This window comes from Adiantum capillus-veneris, chromosome 18 (genome assembly GCF_014529385.1).
Source record: "Adiantum capillus-veneris isolate H3 chromosome 18, ASM1452938v2, whole genome shotgun sequence".
In the NCBI taxonomy this organism is placed as follows: Eukaryota; Viridiplantae; Streptophyta; class Polypodiopsida; order Polypodiales; family Pteridaceae; genus Adiantum; species Adiantum capillus-veneris.
The window spans coordinates 41,112,267-41,131,495 of NC_140948.1; the positions used below are offsets into that span (position 1 = coordinate 41,112,267).

At 43.6% G+C, this 19,229-nt stretch overlaps 1 protein-coding gene across 1 annotated transcript; it reads left to right on the forward strand.

Moving 5' to 3' along the window:
- Nucleotides 1-14,713: 14,713 nt before the first annotated feature.
- LOC147435541 (putative protein phosphatase 2C 8) lies at nucleotides 14,714-18,205 on the forward strand. The gene is made up of 4 exons (XM_086488583.1): nucleotides 14,714-15,865; nucleotides 15,962-16,291; nucleotides 16,802-16,907; nucleotides 16,986-18,205. Exons 1-4 carry the CDS (start codon nucleotides 15,494-15,496, stop codon nucleotides 17,264-17,266), a joined length of 1,089 nt encoding a protein of 362 aa, XP_086344709.1. The 5' UTR covers nucleotides 14,714-15,493; the 3' UTR covers nucleotides 17,267-18,205.
- The last annotated feature ends 1,024 nt before the right edge of the window (nucleotides 18,206-19,229 follow it).

A 19,229-nucleotide genomic window follows, 5' to 3' on the forward strand; every position in this document is an offset into this window, starting at 1 on the left:
GATACGATCAAGTAGATTTGAAGCCCTTGAAACGGCTTAATATGGAAAATCCTAGGATCGGAGTCTATTGTTGGGAGGATAGAAACATAAAAGATCTTTTGTGGACTTCGCATACCAAATCAAGACAACTGACGGCCATGAAGATCATCTATATCTTCAAAATCAAGGATAAGGGATCAGCAGACCTACCAACCTACCTATTTAGGGATTGTTATAACAACAACTTTGTTATGATGACTCCTCAAGAGGTCGAACAAACCAAATACCAAGGGCATTCCATAAGGGATTGGATATTGGGACAAGGACCAGAAACAATTCCAAGAGATGAACATCGTGAGAGATCATCTGAGACTAATGTTAAGAAACCAGAAACCACCTCATCACGAAGAAAACTAGTTGACACTAAGGCCAATCTAGGGCTACATGAGTCACTATTTCCAATAGACTGGTTTAAAGAACTCGGAATAGGACCAACTGCCAAGAGACCGAGAGTTGAACCAATAGACGCGTCAGACCAGCTGATTTTCATAAATGGGCCAGAAAATACAGTGGATCGGGGGATCCATATGACTACTTAGCAAGCTTTAAGCAAGTGCTAAGAGCAGAGCATATATTCGATTTCCATACTCAATTTGCGGGGTTTGGAATGACATTAGAAGAAAAAGCATTGACATGGTTCCAAAACATTTCACCAAGGTCAATCATGGACTTAAACACATTAGCTCAAGGATTTGTAGCTGCTTGTTCTAAAACGGGGATCAAACATAATATGGTAGCTCAAATCTACAGCTTTAAACAAAAACATGGTGAGTCTATTAGGGCTTGTGCAACTCGAATGAAACAATACATTGCCAGATGCCCAGTGGTAGAGATACCTGCAGAAGAACGACTCGTATCTTTGTTTCTAGAGGGACTGCTAAATAAAGAACTTCATGCTATACTCTATAGCAAGAAGCATACAACCCTAGAAGAGTGTGTGTCAGATGCTATTGACTTAGGAGACAATTGTTATATTTTCAACAAAGAAGATGTTCGTAAGGATAACCAAAGTGAGAAAACAACATCCACTAAACCAGCACAAGTAGGAACCGCTGCTGCAGCTCTGCTTTCAGCCATTTAAGACATGCTCAAAAGTATGAACGACATGATGAACAACGTGCAAAAAGCACCTATGAGGGGACCAGGACAAAGGATGCCTCAACAGGAACAACCAATTAGGCCACAAAAATGGTGTGCAGTCGAGGGTAAATGGACCAACCATGAGACCAACGAGTGTTGCTTCCAACCAAAGTATGATAGGAATGTTCAGTACGTGCCCATGAGGCCACAAGGACAACCCATGTACAGATATCAACCTAATATGGCCCAAGCTCAAAGACCACCGATGGGTATGGAAAGACCTCAACCCATTTTGGGTCAACAACCTCCGTATCCAGAACATAATGTAGTGCCTGTAAAGTACGTGCATCCAGAGGGAGTCGTAGAGGAACAAGCACTTGTGCTTGTTACACCCTATGCTGAGCCTAGTCCATCTACAGTAATGGTAGAGGGAGATTGGTATAATTCACATCCACCACCAATGGAAGAACCTGTGACTTATGCTCCACCAGAGCTTGCACCAATGTATTATGTAGATAATCAAGGTGTTATACCTCCCATCGTAAGACCCATGATTAAGCCAAGAACAAGAAACTGTCACAACTGTGGTGCAGATGATCATTGAAAAAATGAATGCCCAGAGCTTGACAAAAACCTCAAGCCAGTTGAATCTTATTGCATACAATAAGCTTATTGCAAAAACAAGAAACTGTCACAACTGTGGTGCAGATGATCATTGAAAACATGAATGCCCAGAGCTTGACAAAAACCTCAAGCCAGTTGAAGCTTATTGCAAAAAGGGAGGACACTTTCCGGAAGATTGTCCTAAAAATCCTTTAAACAAGGGTAAAACAGTAGTAAACGTAGTCCAAGTGATACCTAGTAGCTCATATGAGAGTGAACCAATTGTTCCAATCAAGGTAATCACTAGAGCCCAGGCTAAGAAAAAGAAACACAACTCCTCTGATGATTCGGAAATTACAAAAATTTCCTCTCAAAGGATCAAAAGAAGCAGAAGCAAAAGATATGAGATGAGAAAACAAAAACAATAAGCTGAAATCGAGGATAAAGCAAAAAATCTATTCTAGGAAAAGGTGAAAGAAACTGGAAGCGAAATTAGAGAAACAACCGTGAAATCTAGAGGATCAATTTTGGTCGATAAAATTTTTGAGCCTATTAATGCAGCCTTAGAAGCTTACCAAGCAGGACTTAAAGCGGGCCAAAACATGGAAAACAAATGCCCTCTCCAGACATGGAAGCAGCTAAGCTTGAAGCTTGTCAAAATTTAAAAAGAATCACGCAAGAAATGATGGAAAAACAAAAACCCGAGATTGAAAGTATCGCAAAACCTGAAGATCTTGTGGTAAGACACTAAAGAAAAATCCTAAGTGGTTGTAGAACTCCATCTTGAAACAAAAGAACCATAACTTATAGTGCCGGACATCGAAGATGCCTTAGATGAAATTCCATTCGTAGAGGAAGACTGGCCAAGGCACTTATGGAAAAAAGTTAGAGAGATCAATGATGGGAGCCTAACTCTAAAGTCAGCTCCTATAGAGGAAGTTTGGTTGGACAACCTACCTCCTGATATGGACATGTATGTACAATCCTTGTATGGGGATTGCGGAACTGAAGCTTCAAGACTTGAAAACATTACCCTCTTACTTGGAAGATAACGAAGATGAATCCATAGTGTGCAAGAACACTCAAGTAAAAAGAGCAAAACAAACCCTAGAAGTAGACAACATTAATTTAATCATGTCTACACCCATCCAACGCACTCTTACTTTGGGAGAACTATTAAAACTCAGACCATATTTATGGGATAATCTACAGAAAACCCTAGAGAAGGTGTGTATAACAGGGCTAGTCTCAAAAAAATTGGAAATTTTGAAAAACGAATGGATAACAAAGAGATTGGATTTGTTCCAATGAACAAAGTTGGAGAATAATATGAAGGGGAATAAGGAAACACCACCCTTCTAGTGAAATATAATGGCATTGAAACCATGGCAATACTGGATAGTAGGGCAAGCATAGCCATAGCCACGAAAGCAGTATAGGAATCCTGGGGACAACCAGCCATTAGACAAACTCGAATGAAATTGCAATTGGCTAATGGACACATTGAAAGACCCTTAGGACTGCTTGAAAAAGTGATAGTTAATTCCTGTGGGATTGAATATCAACACACTTTTGCCATAGTAGACTTTGGGAAAAAACTCAATTATGAAATCATATTGGGAAGACCTTTCATGCAACAGGTACAGCTCATCCAAGATTAGGGAAACAACTATCTGTACTTGAAGCAAGTGGGATCTATAACAAGGGTAAATCTAAAAGATCACACTTATAGAGATGTCATGAAAACGCCCATACAAGAGTTTGATTCAGTCTCTTTGGCTGAAACTAAGCTTCCATCTTGATTAAACAAAGATACTCCTATTTGGATGTATGGAGCTTCAGAAAACGGGAGCTTAAAACGAGAAGAATGTATCTTAAAAAGGGATTGCATAGACGAAGCCTATGTACCTGAACCCTTTCTAGAGCATTTGTTTGAGCCCTTTGAGTGGACTCAAATTTTAGTGACAATGGATGTATGCGTGAATACGTCTGTGCCTACTCAATTTTGCAACGAGGATGGCTACGACATAACTCCCATCCAAATGATTTCAACCCTCAACATTAAAGATGTTTTGACACTCTATACATTGAACAAGAGCCATGCAAGCAGCAGAGAGGGCCAAGAAGAAGCTCAACCAGAAAGAAAAGTTGTTAGAGCTACTTGCATACCAACTAGACCCTGATTCAGTCAAGAATGCAAAAGCGACCTATCTGTCAAAGGAATAGCTTGAGGAGCACAACACCACAGTGTTCACCGGTAGATTCAAGAGAGAGGAAGGAAATCAGGTAGAGCTGTAGCTTCTACCAAAAGAAGTGTATGATGTCGCTGCAAAGCCCGAGACCAAAGAAGCCAACCGAAGGCTAGGGCTCAGAGATTTCTATGAGCAAGAGCTGTGCAGAGTGGACTTCCAGAAATATTATGAGCTTTTGTCCACGATCAAAGAAGATGGAACCGTTTAAATTTTTTATCATGGAGTTGCTCACAAAACTGTCAGATGCATGCAAAGCAAAGGATGATCAGCTGACGGAAGTTACAAATGAACTTCTAACTATAACCATATAAGCTCAAAAGATCCAAGTACAGTTAGATGTAGCCAATGCTTCCCTACAGTACTCACAACAAAGAATCAATGATCGGGCGATATTCTTGCGGCAAATACGAGAAAATCCAGCCTTCGCCTCGATCAAGGGAATAGACGAGATCTACAAGGCGTTAGAAAAGAAAAATAAAGACCTCGAGCTGGAGCTGAAATTAGAGCAGTCTCAACGCAAAGACCTGGCCTTGATGCGGGTTCAAAGAGAAGACGAGCTACTGAAGGAGATAGCTGAAGTGAAAAGAGTCAACCAGCTACTACTGAGAGAGGGACACCCGGAAACGCAAGAAGAGGTAGACACTTTAGAGCAACCTCATATAGAAATCCCCTCAGTCTCATTCGTTGACATGGAGACGCAGCCAGCAGTAGAACTAAGTGGCAAGGAGGAGTTTCAAATACCCATTACCGAAGCTGACACAGTGCCCATGGTCCAGCTCTCAAAGGCTGAGAAGATGCACTGAAAGAAAAAATTACACAAGAGGTAGATGAGCAGTGAAAAGTATCAATGGATTGGGAGCTGAGAGTACTTCATTCCGTCAATGTCACACAACTCACTCCCAATCAAATAAATGCGCAATGGCACCAACAATCCATGCCCTATCCTCTGATTAAAGTCGAGTTGCTGCAAGTAAAAGAAAGGCTTTACACCGACATGAAAGTCGAGGACGCAGATCAAGACCACCCGAAGTGGAGGTTGGCTGGTTGAACAAGAATCCAAGGTACTTGATTCTGATCACAAGAGCACCTGCGGCCCTGCAAAAGGATCCTACCTTCTGTCCTGTACAAAGAGTAAGGACTTGGATAGCACATGAGGCACTACTAAAGAAGCAGCCAACTTGGCTGAATTACCCCAGATTGTCTGCTCCAGAAAAGGGACATCCGACTGAAGAATACATGGTGAAAACCCTAAAGGGCGCCATGCCATTCTTTAAAAGCTTACCAGATTTGTCATGTGCTATGCTATACAAAATCTGCCAAATGCTGCTCACGTGCATCGAAGTGTTCAATGAGCCAGAGCAAGCAGGCATCCTTTGGATGTCATTCCTTGAGGGTAACAAAGGGTTGTGCTATGAACTCAATGGCCTACCTTTCGAAGAAGTCCTCTATGGCTTCTACGCCATGTGTATGTTTCTACCTTCTCACAATATGCTGGCGTTTGAGGAAGCGTTTTACACAGGTTTCTTCACTTGGTGAACGAAAATATTTGGGCCAGTGAATAGCAACCTGACATCACAGTTTGTGGGCTACTCAACAGTGGAACTGAAGAACAAAGTCACCATGTAGTTTTTGCAAGTGCCCGATAAAGAGCGAAAAATCAGATACCAAAAGGCACTCAATGCGCTTAAAGACCGCCTCGCTAGCCGTCAACTCGAAGACTGCTTCAGCCCATAAAACTGTGTCAAGGAATGACACAGGCGAGGAGAGGGGAATGTTAGCAGCAAGCTAACACAGATACCACAGATACCATTTTTCGGAGTTCTCATTGTAAAAACACTTATTATTTTGATAAATCGGGAATATTGTAACTCCTATTTTTCGGATAAACCTTGTAATTGATGAGCCGGGGCTACAAGCTTCCAGATTGTATCAACTTGTCATTACCCATCTTTGGTAGAACTCCCAGATTATTAGTTTGGACCACCAAAAACCTTGGCTAAGGTATAAAATCCAATTTTTGTAAGTTATTATTAAGTTTTGAATAATGAAATGCACAGCATGAGCTAACGGTGCTCACTTCTCTCCTTTTCGTGCTTCCTACTTCCTCCCCGGTTGTCACATTGCAGTCGCGTTTGTTGCATTGCATTGCAGTCACGTTTGTTGCATTGCAACCGCAGATAAGAGCTCTATGCATTGACGTAAGTACATCACGATAATTCGTAGCTTTAGGCATCGCCGATCCGCGGTCTAATTTTATCATAACTAGAAATTTACACTTCAAAATAAAAAACTAAGCATAGGCGGGGTATTGGGGCATCATTGCTAAGCATTTAGATGCATTCTGGGTCGAAAACGACTAGGTGAAAAATCCAGTGCTATTAATAATAACGATTTTGGTACTTGACATAATGTCAGGACTCCGGCAAGGCCGGACAAGACAAGGGCAGGGCCGGGCTAGGCGGTGTGGAACGGGGAGTCCGACTAGGGCAAAGGGCCAAGGGCTTGCCTATATAAAGGGTGGTTGGGTGGTGGACTCTCAGACCCTAGTTTCCCTTGTCTTACACTGGTATCAGAGCTAGGGGAGAAGGAGCCGGAGGGGGCGGGAAGGTTGCATGTAAGCATGCTCTCGCTCTCTCTCTCTCTCTCTCGATCGAAGGCATCCCTCTCTCCCTCATTTCAGCAGCAAAGACGTGCATGGTCTTGCCTGAGAGTGCAAGCCATGGTGTGCAAACGGCTAAGCAAGAGGGCGGAGTCGAAGTTCATGGCGTGTGCAGCCATGCTTGACAAGCTGAGGGAGCTAAGGTCGAAGACCCGCGTGCAAGGGGGCTTGTGCCGAGGAGGCGGGCAAGCTTGAGGTGCATGAAAGCACACGGGGTTGGGCTCGTCAAGGTCGCAGTGCCCCTGCGAGTGACTTTCGACACAAGGAAGGGCCCCGGTTCGCCACGGACAGGAGGCTGTGCTTCGTTTTCTGCTCGCTGCGCCCCTGCGCCTTGCATCGTCATCGCCATTCTTTACTTTTCACATTATTTTCAAACTAGGGCGCCCATGTTTGGGCACCCTTCCTTACTAAGGGACAAGCCCTGCGACCACAGATTTGCAGAGACCCGTGCATGCAAGGGCGTGTGGTTTTTTGGCCTCGGATGCAGATTTAATAGAAGCTCGGAAGTTCACATGCATGTGCTAGCTTGCATGTATTAACCTTGTCCTAACCATGCAGTGCAAAACTGATTCCAAAGTTTTGAAAGCTCGATTTCTGGAAAACGGTTCGAGCTTCGACAATTGAGCAGAGAAGCTCCGGTATCACACCATCGCGCTTGTTCGTTCGACAAGGTACTTGTGCTTGCAGACATCGGGCAAGGTTCTGAGCAAGGCTGCAAGGCAAAGCCATTGTCAATGCTCGGTTCGAGGTTCATGACAGCTCGATTATCCGAACCACGCAATTGTCACGGCAAGTTGATACATGAAACACTCTTTTCGACGCTTATGGAAAGCGATAGATGTATATTTGGAAAGAGTGTTGCATTTCAAAAGCACCGCCATGTGTAGTGGAACTCTCAAGGAGGGCGATACGGGAAGTCAACAATTAATTTTGACGTACGATCGACGACAAGTACTGGATTTTTACAGCATCCAGACAGGGATGGTGGTGGAGAAGCAAGGTTGTATCGAACTCGAGTTTCTCCTCGGTACCACATACGAATTTTTGGGTTAACAAGGTTGGTCGACAGGTGTACTTAAGAAGGTACGCAGTTGATTTTTGTTTATTGTCATCTACATAACTGGTTACAAAATTCTGGTCGTATCTCTACATAAGGTAATGTATGTGAATGGCATGATGCACTTACCATAATTTTTTTATTTTTTGATCATCGACCATGCATTGATGTAACACCAGCAGGGCTGTCAATTGCTTATGAAGCATTTGACCTAGATGGAATATGCATCACCTCTATTGCATATATCTAACATGCATCAAAGGTAATGCACTTTTCTCCACTCCGAGCACAGGCACGGCCTCTGACATCACCTAAGCACTCAAGTTTTGTTGCATACATTAATAACAAGGGCTTATTTTTTAATATCTCAAGAAGACATGCATGGCATCTTACTGAACTTGAAGAAGGAAGAAAATTCCTCGGCATGGCCGACTCTTTGTCACAGGTTTTATACGCTGACGGAGGATGCTTACCACACAATACTGGTTAAGAGATGGAGATCTACATTTGAGCGGGTTTTTCTTCCCACATCTCAAGACAACTGGTTACAGCAGGATGATCAGGTTAGACCATGTTCAGTATTGTTTATTTTTCCATGTTTATACATTTACATTGGAAACTAATGCTTTTATACAAAGCAAAGTTCTTTGACAATTATTCATGAAGCAAGGCTTCTCCCTTGTGCCAAGGTACTGCCCAATGACTTGGAATCACGAGCAGTGGCACACAAAGTTTGACAAGCTAGCAAAATAGGGAATATCACCTCACAAAATCCCTACCAATTTAGACTGTGCAAGGCACTAATGATTTTGGCTCTCACGTTTGAGGCCATCACTCTCGCCAAGGGCTTAACAATCTGTATGCACGGCATGCTAACCTATTTCACAGGAAAACTGCCATATTAAGTCATTTTTCTAAAGTCATGACCCCATACATGGTAAGAGGGTCAAGCTGTGGCTTATGTTTTCTGTTCCCTCTCTCGATGAGAGCGTTATACAAGCAGATTGTTGCATGCTTATAGGATAAGCTGCAAGTCCAGCATAAGATGCGTCAAAGGACACAGATTGGGCACAACATATACAAACTCGTCACTTAAGAAAAGTTCCTCAGCCCAGCATCTTCTCTCTCTTTTTCTTATTTCTCTCCATGAATAATGAAAACTTTCTACGCAGTTTTTGATACATTTTTTGTTTGGGAGTCAACATGAGCTACGGTGCTTTAAACTCTCAGCTAGAAATTGGGCAAGATGCCCTTTACATTAGTCTTCATCGTTTCGTCGATTGAACACTAATGGCCATAAGGGCTATGAGCCACACACGCTGACTAAGAGTCATTGTCAGATCTCGGGTATGACCCAACGGTTGGCATTCCTTGGGGAATTGTTCTTAAGACCGAACAGATCTACCCACTGGAATATACAACGACGTTAATGGACAAGCAAGACTCTTGTCATTCCGGAGGTTTATGGTGTCATTTCTAGTTTCAATGCGACACCCAAGTCAAGTATTTGATAACCCCAAACTCAACTCGGGTGATTTCTACCATGGATTTTAAATGCAACATATCGTTGCGACAACATGGCTGTCCATAAGAGCTAGACTTCCAATTGTATGGATCTCCTGCTCTCTCTATAACACTACGAGTGTCTATGGACGCATTGTTTTGGGGTACGACCCCGCAGGTGCTTACTAAATCACCCCATAATCAGGGAGGATCACAGTTGATCTATTCTCGATATACTTTCAAGGAAAGAAGTCCGCACTATACCACGCGGTAGCATACGAATTCACCTTCTCAAGTTGATTCCAAATCATTCTGTACACGGTTGACTATGTTGGTTACCATTATCTGCTTTACCTGCTCATCGAGCAGTCTCTACAAAGGTTCTTACCAAAGGGTTTGACTACGTAGATTCTAATCAAAGGGTTTGGATTGCAATGGCAGCACCAAGGGTTTTCGGTGCAATGTTGCTTGTTTTTTTATACGTAGACGACGTGTTCCACTGTATTTGAATACGGGTAAGTGAACATTCAGTTCAATCTCCAGGTACGCATCTATTGATTTGGTGTTATTCCAGTTTTTAGTATGCATTGCTTGGTTTTTTCAAGTCGTTTAAATACGCTTGAATATTTCAGGGCCATGCCAAGGGCATGTCAAAATAAGTATTTTGGGCCGTAGTGTCCAATGTACATTATGATGTTATGAATCCACTTGTAGGATTCGATTTGGTGCATGTTGTCACATGGGATACAACATGGTCTAGGGACTCAAGGAGTTTGGTTTAGCCAGTGTGTAGCAATGAATGTGGGTCCTTCTCACTCTTGTCGCTCGCAGAGTGTTTAGAGTTACCTCCACACACAAGTACATCTTGTACTTAAAGAATGTTCTTTTTTGCACATCCTCACATGAGACATATTCCACATTTGGAGAATATGAGTCTCTGGACTAACACCGGCGCCACTATTTCCAATATGTGTTACAACAAAGTCCCTAGGTGCTGGTCAAATCTGTATTCTAGACCATTTTTAGCACGACGTATCAGGAGCAGTTTCAGTCGCTAGAAATTGTCGGATACTTAGAATGACTTGTTCAGCTACAAGTATTGCTAAACAACATTACAGATGGTTGTTTATACATATAGCAAGGCTCTAAGTTTTTAATGAAAAAGTTTCATTTTTTGTACCTAGAAGTGATCATTGTTTCACCTTCTATTATGGTTCAAACATTTCAACAATGCTTGAAATTGATTACCACTGAAAGTATTTAGTTTCTGTTTGGAACTATTTACATTTCTCTTTACTGTGTGCTACGCACATCACATTTGCCATAAGTATTGGCAAGGATAATCAGGGATATACAGGTTCGGATTTATTTTTTGCTAAATGCATGCTCACTAGGTGTTGTGGGCCCTCGTGTTTAGCAAAGGCTGATTTGGAACGGCATGCATATTCCTCAAGTTGTTGCTTATGAAGCATTTTGCACTCTAAGTGCAGTATCTCTATAAGATTACTTTTTAGGTCTACCAATCACCAATAGAGGTCATGGCTCGGTTTGGATGCTTGTAGATTTTTCAAGTTAACCACGAGGGTTATTCATTCCATTGTTGATTCTTCAGCAATGTGGTACGATATTGTTATCCCGTTTACCAGCCATCTGGAAAGTCTAGCTGTAAACCATGGGGAAAACACACCTCAGTACTGTCACTTATCCAAGGGGATATGCAGATTACAAAGTGTAATCTTGTGCTAAAGGATATGCAAGTGCGTACGTTAGCACCACGGATCCAATTAATAAGCATTTATTGCTCTTCTTGGAGTTTACTTACTATCAATTAATGCATGTTGCGTCTCGGTAGTCTCTTCATGTATAAGTCAGGTTTTCAACCTTGACACTCGTTAGGGTGGGGTTGTTTACTGATGAAATTTGAGAACAAGTCAAGGACTTACACTTGGCTGATGATTTAGGTTAGCAAGTTACTTTCACAGAAAGTGAAAAACGGTACTCTTTCCGGTATATCTTTGTCGTGATAACTCGTTTAGCATGCTCATGGGCATTCTAAATGGAGTCTACACACTAGATGGTTGCAAACGGACAACAATGTGGAAAACCAAGATGTTACTCTTGGTTTCATTGAACCTCCTGCGGAACCGTGTTCCGGTCAACCAAACAGCTGGATCCATGAAGGATGCCACTTGAGAAAACATTAGTATTCTTAAGAAGAACCTTCCTACTTTTGTTTTCGAGGACGAAAACTCTTCTTAAGGGGGGAGTAATGTCAGGACACCGGCAAGGCTGGACAAGACAAGGGCAGGGCCGAGCTAGGCGGTGTGGAATGGGAAGTCCAACTAGGGCAAAGGGCCAGGGGCTTGCCTATATAAAGGCTCGTTGGGTGGTGGACTCTCAGATCCTAGTTTCCCTTGTCTTACACCTAAAGTGGGGTTTGAGACCATAAGCATGTGTGCTTAGGTCTTATAAACATGTCCTAGAAGTTTCGTTACGTTTGGATGTCATTTGATGCTGCAACGGATGTGATTTGTTTGCCGATGAGCGATTGGCTTTTAGTGATTTTAGTCACTTGAGTGTAGCTTGAGTTAGACGCGAGTTGTTAATTGTTTTCCGAGAGATTAACACCCTCTTGTAGCCTCTATGCACTAGTCGAGTCAGCTTCATCCCATGGATTGACAATTTAATCGTGGTTTTCGCTACTACTGCAATAAGATAGGATAGTGAGGTTAGACACGCGTCCCACAGTACTTGAAAACACAAAAGTTTTCAATTTATGCAAAAAAGGTACAAACGAGTTACAAAATCAAGTGCAAAGTTGTACTAGTCCACCTACCTATTCTTCGTGTGGCCATGACTCGATAGTTATCTGTCAGAGTTAAAAATAACTATGCAATGTGTGACCACCACCTTATTTGGAGATTGGAACTTTATGAGCTAGTAGGGAGTATCGGCTGGATTTTATTCGAAAAATCCAATTCGAAAAATCCAACACTAGTAGAGAAGATTCCCTGGGGGCAGAGAGAAGACGTCAAAGCGGAAGTAGGAGCCATAGGAGGGGGCAAACGTATGGTGGAGATTCGGTGCTGGGAGTGGTCGGGACGAGGAAGAAAGGAAGGCGTGTGAGGAGCGTCGGAGGGGGGCTATCTCAATCTTGTTTTTTTTAAATTAAAGGGATGCAAATCATGGCTCACGACAAAGTTATTGACCCTTATTAGCGGGACTTCGATACCTTCTAGGCTATGGGTCTTCCATTTTAGAGGGCAAAGTGCCATTCGAATTTCCAACCCTGAACTGCAAATTCGAATTTTGTGAGATTCCAATTATTAATAGAATAAGAAGCGAGCCAGGTAAGTGATACCCAAAAGTTTGCAGTTAAAGATAAATGGCACATTGGAATTTGGCACTATAGAAAAGAAGACAGCGTGAGACATGTGAAAGGGATTGCAAAAGAGGGGGCGTGGCTTGGTGCCACGTGTCAAGCATGCACAATTTCCATAGTGTGCAGGGCCCAAGAGCGAGAGCCTCAAAAGGTGTGTGAGATTAAAAAATTGCAATGAGAAAACAATTTTTTTATAGATACTATACTAAAATAGGCTAGAACATACAGGCCCAAGAGGGTGTGTTTTTTTTTTTTGAGGGAGACTGCGAGGGTGTCACTTTTAGCACCACGTGGCAAGCACCACAAGCATAGAGTCGAGACTAGAGACGGGGGAGGAGGTGCAAGCGTAATGCCATATTTATCAGTTGTTCATACTCGTGAGAACATGCGAATCTCACAGGTTCACGGCCAAGTCTGCCAGGGTATAGCCTCCACACTATCTCGCACGGGCATGCTCAAATGGGATCTACGGCTAAGGTGATTTGGGCCGTCAAATGCACATTTGTGAATTCGGGGAGAAAAGTAAATTCGGGTCAATCCGCACCCCATGTCTTGAACCTTCGACCTCCCCACCACAAGTCATGTGCACTGACGACTACGCCCTCATGCGTACGTTGAAATATAAGGGATTCGAGTATGTTATATTGTAAATGTAGGTCGATTAGTAAATTCGGGGCAACGTCAGATCTTACGGGCCATGATTGACGCGCCTCGCGTTTTTCTCCTCCACCATTGATCCCATTTGAGCATGCCTGTGTGATATAGTGACGAGGAAGATATAGGTAGAGTGGAGAGTCGAGGCAAAGTAGAATTTACTGTAGAAAGAGAAGATTTGGACAAAACGGCAATATTATTAGTAATTACTGAGTAGATTCAGCGCGCGCGCACACACACACACATAGAGAGAGAGAGAGAGAGAGAGAGAGAGAGAGAGAGAGAGAGAGAGAGAGAGAGGAAGAAGAAGAAGAGAATTTTAACGTCGTGGGAAACCCAAGAGACGTGAAAGATCTATCCGACGAGAGTTGAACTCAAAAGAGAGAGAGAGAGAGAGAGAGAGAGAGAGAGAGAGAGAGAGAGAGAGAGAGAGAGAGAGAGAGCTTGCGCACATGCCGTGGTGCCGGCGGCAAGCCGATTGAGTGTGAACGTTGATTACCTATCGGGAGTTTGCGCACATGCGAGAGCTCCGATTGCCCTTGGTTGCAGAGTCAATGTCTTTTGTCATGTTATCAGGTGTCGTTGCCAATCACGCTTTTCCTTTGCATGAAACAGCTCTCCATCAAGGGTGACCATTTAGGCTTCCGCCATGACATTCTGATGGTGCCGGTGAGAGCGCCGGTTGCTGAGCGCAGGGGCGTGGTGGGACACTGGTGGGCCTCCTGCGCTTTTTGCATCGAAACGACCACCGCGCACTGCGTGTGCGAAGCCTGAGAGTGAGAGTGAGAGTGAGAGTGAGAGTGAGAGTGAGAGTGAGAGAGAGAGAGGGGTAGACGTTTCAGTGGACTCCGGGCTCCGGAGATTCACGATTTACTGCATAAAGGTGAGAGTGAGATCTGGAAACTTCAAGCGATAGAAATACATGTCTTAGAGAAGAGAACGAAGGCTCTAGACTCTAGAGGGAGTGCTCACGAGTCACGACTGAGTGTCACGAGTCAGTGTTCCAATTTCCCAGTCGGATGCCATCCAGCTGTGCGGCTGGCTAGAGAAAACTTGAGAGAGAGAGAGAGAGAGAAGTGTAGTGAACATCACCTCAACACTGTCCCGACAGAAACAGACCGAGTAAAGGTGTTGAGCGCTCATTGGATGGAGGGAATCAATAATTGCATGCCACGCGTCTGAAGCTGGGAGATGGGTGGGTTGGAATGAAAAGAACCCGCCAACTCGGCAATCCCCCCAAGGGACTCCAGTCTCCAGCGCACCAACGCTACACGCCATATCCCCCCTGAAGGCTCACACTCGTACAGCACTCTTACAGTACACAATACGATTCTTTCATTCTCTCTCTCTCTCTCTCTCTCTCTCTCACACATATAGAGAGCGAGAACTCATACCCGCACACACTCTCTCTCTACGGTGCTTTACGCTCCAACGTGGGGGGTATAGAGGTCCTTTTCTTTCTCTCTCCTCCTTGACCACCCAAGCACTCATCCTGCACACGTCCTCCCTGAGTTCTCTCTCTCTCTCTCGCACACACCCATAGACGCACGCAATCGCTCAAGGATTCGTTCTTTTCTCGTCTTAATCCTGCTCTGCATCTTTTCAAAGCGCAGATGAAAAGGGCGACCCCGTGAGTAAGCAAGCATGTAAGAAGAAGAAGGAGAAGAAGAGAGAGAGAGAGAGAGAGAGAGAGAGAGAGAGAGAGCTCATGCTGTCTGTCACTGGAGACAGGGTAGTGGCACAGAAAAGCCACCTACCGTGAGTACAGGAACGGGGGCGGTTCGGGTCACACAAGGTGACTCCATATTCAGAGCGAGACGCACGAGGCTGAGAAGGCTGAACTAACACACGTACACAGTCGCGCGCGCGCACACACGACTGACAGCGCACACACAGAATCGGAAATTGGAATACAGAGTCTCACACAGACAGAAAGACAGTCACAGTGTGCCCACATCAGTTCAATGCCGTGGCCTACCCTCGCTGCCAGCTGGACGCACCGAGCAGGGCCCATGGTGCCTAGGGAAATTCAAAGGTTTCTCAAACATGAGGAGCTACTAAGGCTGCAGGCATCGCAGATCATCTCATCAGTCTGTGTAGAGGATTTGTTCCTGCGCTGGTTCACCTCTGGCTTGAAGAAGGTCTGAGAACAAAGGGGGCTTCATCTGCTCGTCTTTCTCGCTTCTACAGATTTTTGAACCTTAGTCCCAACCTTAATCCCTGCCCCTTCGCCTTCAAATGCTGCCTCCGATTACTCCCCCAGAATGAATACAGGTGCCCCACGTGTCCCCACTGCCAATTCGACGCGTGGCTCAGAGCCTTCAATCAGCGGCGAGAATGAGGCAGTTGGGGATCGAAGTAGCAGGGCAATCTTGGAGGATGCCATTTTAGCAGGTGCCTCTGATGCTCTTCTCCCTCTTCCTCAATCGAATGATGTACAGGAGGGTGTGCAGGTAGCTGTGGGGAATGGGACGGGCCCTCCCGCCCCGCCCACAGGAATTCGTACTATTTGTGGCCGCAGAAAGGAAATGGAGGATGCCGTCTGTGTTGTGCACAGCTTCCTCTCTCTCCCTCTCCCTTCTCCTGCCACAGATCTACATTATTTTGCAGTCTACGATGGCCATGGAGGTGCTCAGGTACGTGCACACATCTGCTCACCTGATTTTGTTTTCCCCTATCTTGCTCTTGCGCCTCGTTTTTAAGTTCTTGGTTCTTGGGATGTTATCCCGCAGGCAGCCTTACATTGCCGCGCGCACATGCATCTTGCATTAGCAGAGGAGGTGTTGAGAGGTGCCACTGCAGCGTTGGTTCTGGACAGGGAAAGGTGGGAAAGCTGCATGAAGGTGACTTTTTTGCGCATGGATAGGGAGGTGGGTTCAAGGAACACATCCACTGGTGCCGAGCAACCCAGTGTCATTGCCTCGACATCCTCCGATACAGTAGGGTCTACTGCCATAGTTGCCGTGCTCAGTGGTCATCACATTATTGTGGCCAACTGCGGTGACTCACGTGCCGTCTTATGTCGCAGGGGCCAAGCTATTGCTCTTTCTGAGGATCACAAGGTTGGTGCCAGAAGACTTACCTTTCCTGTGCATACAATTTCTGTTAATTTGGATTCAACTGTCAAAAACTGGGGTGTAGATCATTAGCACGAGCTCATGGAAGCATTCATTCAGTTGGTTTAAAATTTCAAGAGATCTTGATTTTTTATTAAATTGCATGTGTAGAGGAAGAGGTACCAATGAGGAAGATATGCCGTCATTTGCGTCTGTTATTGTCCATGTACAGAGGACAAGGCACCAATGAGGAATCAAGGAATATTGGCTTGCAAATGTGTGTGGAACATATGTGCACATATAGTGATATAAATTATGCAATCTTTAAGAATCTGTATTGCGCATATGAGGAAGATGAGTGAGAATGCCGTGTCTTCCATCACGTGTTTCTGTCTGTATACGCGGAAACGGTTGTATGTCATACTCGAGTCATGCATTTGAAGGTATGCTTGAAGAGTACAAAAATGAGAGAGCTGATAGTTTTGTTTGCTGACCATTTGCAATATTTGCTTAAAGCCTGACAGAGAAGATGAGATAGCGCGCATTGAAGCAGCTGGTGGCAGAGTGTTTAACTGGAATGGGTGGAGGGTATTGGGTGTGCTGGCAATGTCACGAGCTATAGGTAGGTATGCTTTGTTCTCGTGTCCAGCTCTTTGGTTTGTGGACTCTCTAGTGAGTTTTATTACATTGATGTGCTCAGGGGACCATTTTTTGAAGCCGTATGTCATCGCGGACCCAGATGTGACAATGACAGCGAGGTCAGATGACGACGAGTGCTTGATATTGGCCAGTGATGGGTTGTGGGATGTGGTTAGCAACCAGGATGCATGCACAATTGCAAGGAGGTGCCTGGCTGCTAACAGGGAGGCCCAGACAGCTGCATCTTTGCTAGTGCAGAGAGCCCATGACCGGGGAAGCGGCGACAACATCTCGGTCGTCGTCATCGACCTTCGGCCAAATGCTGGGATGCCACCGCCTTGAATGTGACTTTATAATGGGGCTGGTCCAGTTCCTCTTATTGAACATTTTTGTACACTACCGTATGCTCTGTGTAGCTCTGCATGCATGTGCGCGCCTCGACGAGTTGGCCTGCCAAATTTATGTGTGCTGGTCCCTATCCATTTAACTTCCAAGTCTGTGCTTTTTCTGTCTCATACCATACTAACTACTCACAAACCTTGTCAATCACACATTTCCACTGGTTGTGAATATGCAATGCCATTGGTTATGAAAGGGGATAGCTTTTTCGAGAAAAAGCAGCTTGCTATATTGATCAAAAGCATTCCAAATGGATTGAAGTGTATATTCTAGCCTTTTATTGGAGAGCCATCAGAAGTTTTGGTGATTGTAGCAAATATGACAAATGCTATAAATTCTGTAAATAAACCGCCAGGTCCACCTTCCATAGATGGGAGTTTTGATTACAAATTTCATTTGTAGAAGCTGAGAAGAGCTACTTCAATGAAATATGTGAGCAGCTAAACGGAGAAAACAGCTTATTGCTATGATTGTTGTAAGAAGGGTAGGCATTTTCCTGATGATTTTCCAAAAAACCCTAACAAGGGTTTGAATCCTTTATATATCATTGCTAAACCATGTATGATAGCCACAATCATTGATTTGCCAAGTGGAACTGAGACTCTACAAGCCTTAGATGTTTCTCATGCACTATGTCATAAGCAAATTCATTCCCCAAGTGACGCATTCGGGTCTATACTACTATCATAAGTAGAGAACCACTCTATGGGATGTAGTTGTAATTTAATATACTGGTCTCTCAGACGGGGGATTGCCGAAATGTTGGCTATTTATTTAAACTCCATTCCATGTAAAAAATTCCCAAAATATTGTGGGTAAGCTTTATTTCCCCTTTTAAATTGCTGAACGGTAAATTGAGCTATTTGACCCGATTTGGATTGAGACAGTTTGAAAGTAAGCTGAGGAATGGCTTCTTGGGATATTTTTTTCACTGTGCAAATGCATGTAATGGTGTCTAAATAGTTGTTGTCCATGGACACCTGCAACGATCACCTTGACATGTTTTCTTATATATGTAAGGTTGTATTGACTTTCCATCATGCTCTCTACCAATGCATAGATCTTCTAGTGTATAATCTAAAAATTGTGTGAACTTTTAAAACATTTTGTGAAAAGACAACATGTCTCCATTTCCGTGCTTTGCAATTTGATAGTGCACATAGCTTTCCACTATTACAAGCTTTTACTTGATGGCATTATACATGAAGGATTACTCTCTCTATCCTCCCTTTATAGCCACCCAATTTTTGGACAAATGTTAATATTGTTGAATGAGTATGATACTTATTCCTTGCAACAATATGTAGCAATTGTCTAGCCAACTTCTAGCAATGTTTGAATATGAGCAAACCCCTCACATGAGAAATGGCTAGTCAATCAAACATTAATGATAATGGGATTTTTAGATAATTTGCAAGCAGCATTGCACCTACTAACTTATACACTACCAAACAAACACCACCTTAGAATGCAAAGGAAACATCCTTACAACTACTAGCTTACATAGCCTCGTCCAATTTCACTTCTTTTTTGATAAATTGATTGCTAAGTTGTTTGACCGATCAATTGCTAAATACAAGGTAGTGTAGATGAAGAGCTTGTGGTTCATCATAGATATGAACACAAAAAGCATTTGCAAACAAAGAAGTTTTTGCAAAGACCTACCAAACGTTTGCATACATATATGGGTTGCCATGTTAGTAATACCTTGTTCTGTTCTCAAACATCTTCAGTCTGATCGCTATAAAATTGTGCCTCAGTAATAGGTCATATAGAACATGCTATCACTTTTCTAGCATATCTTTTGTGAAACAAAAATAATAATCCTTGATAATGGGTGTACTAATGGTGCACACATTCTTCTCACAAACTCAATCTTAAAGACAAATCAATCAATATTCGAGAG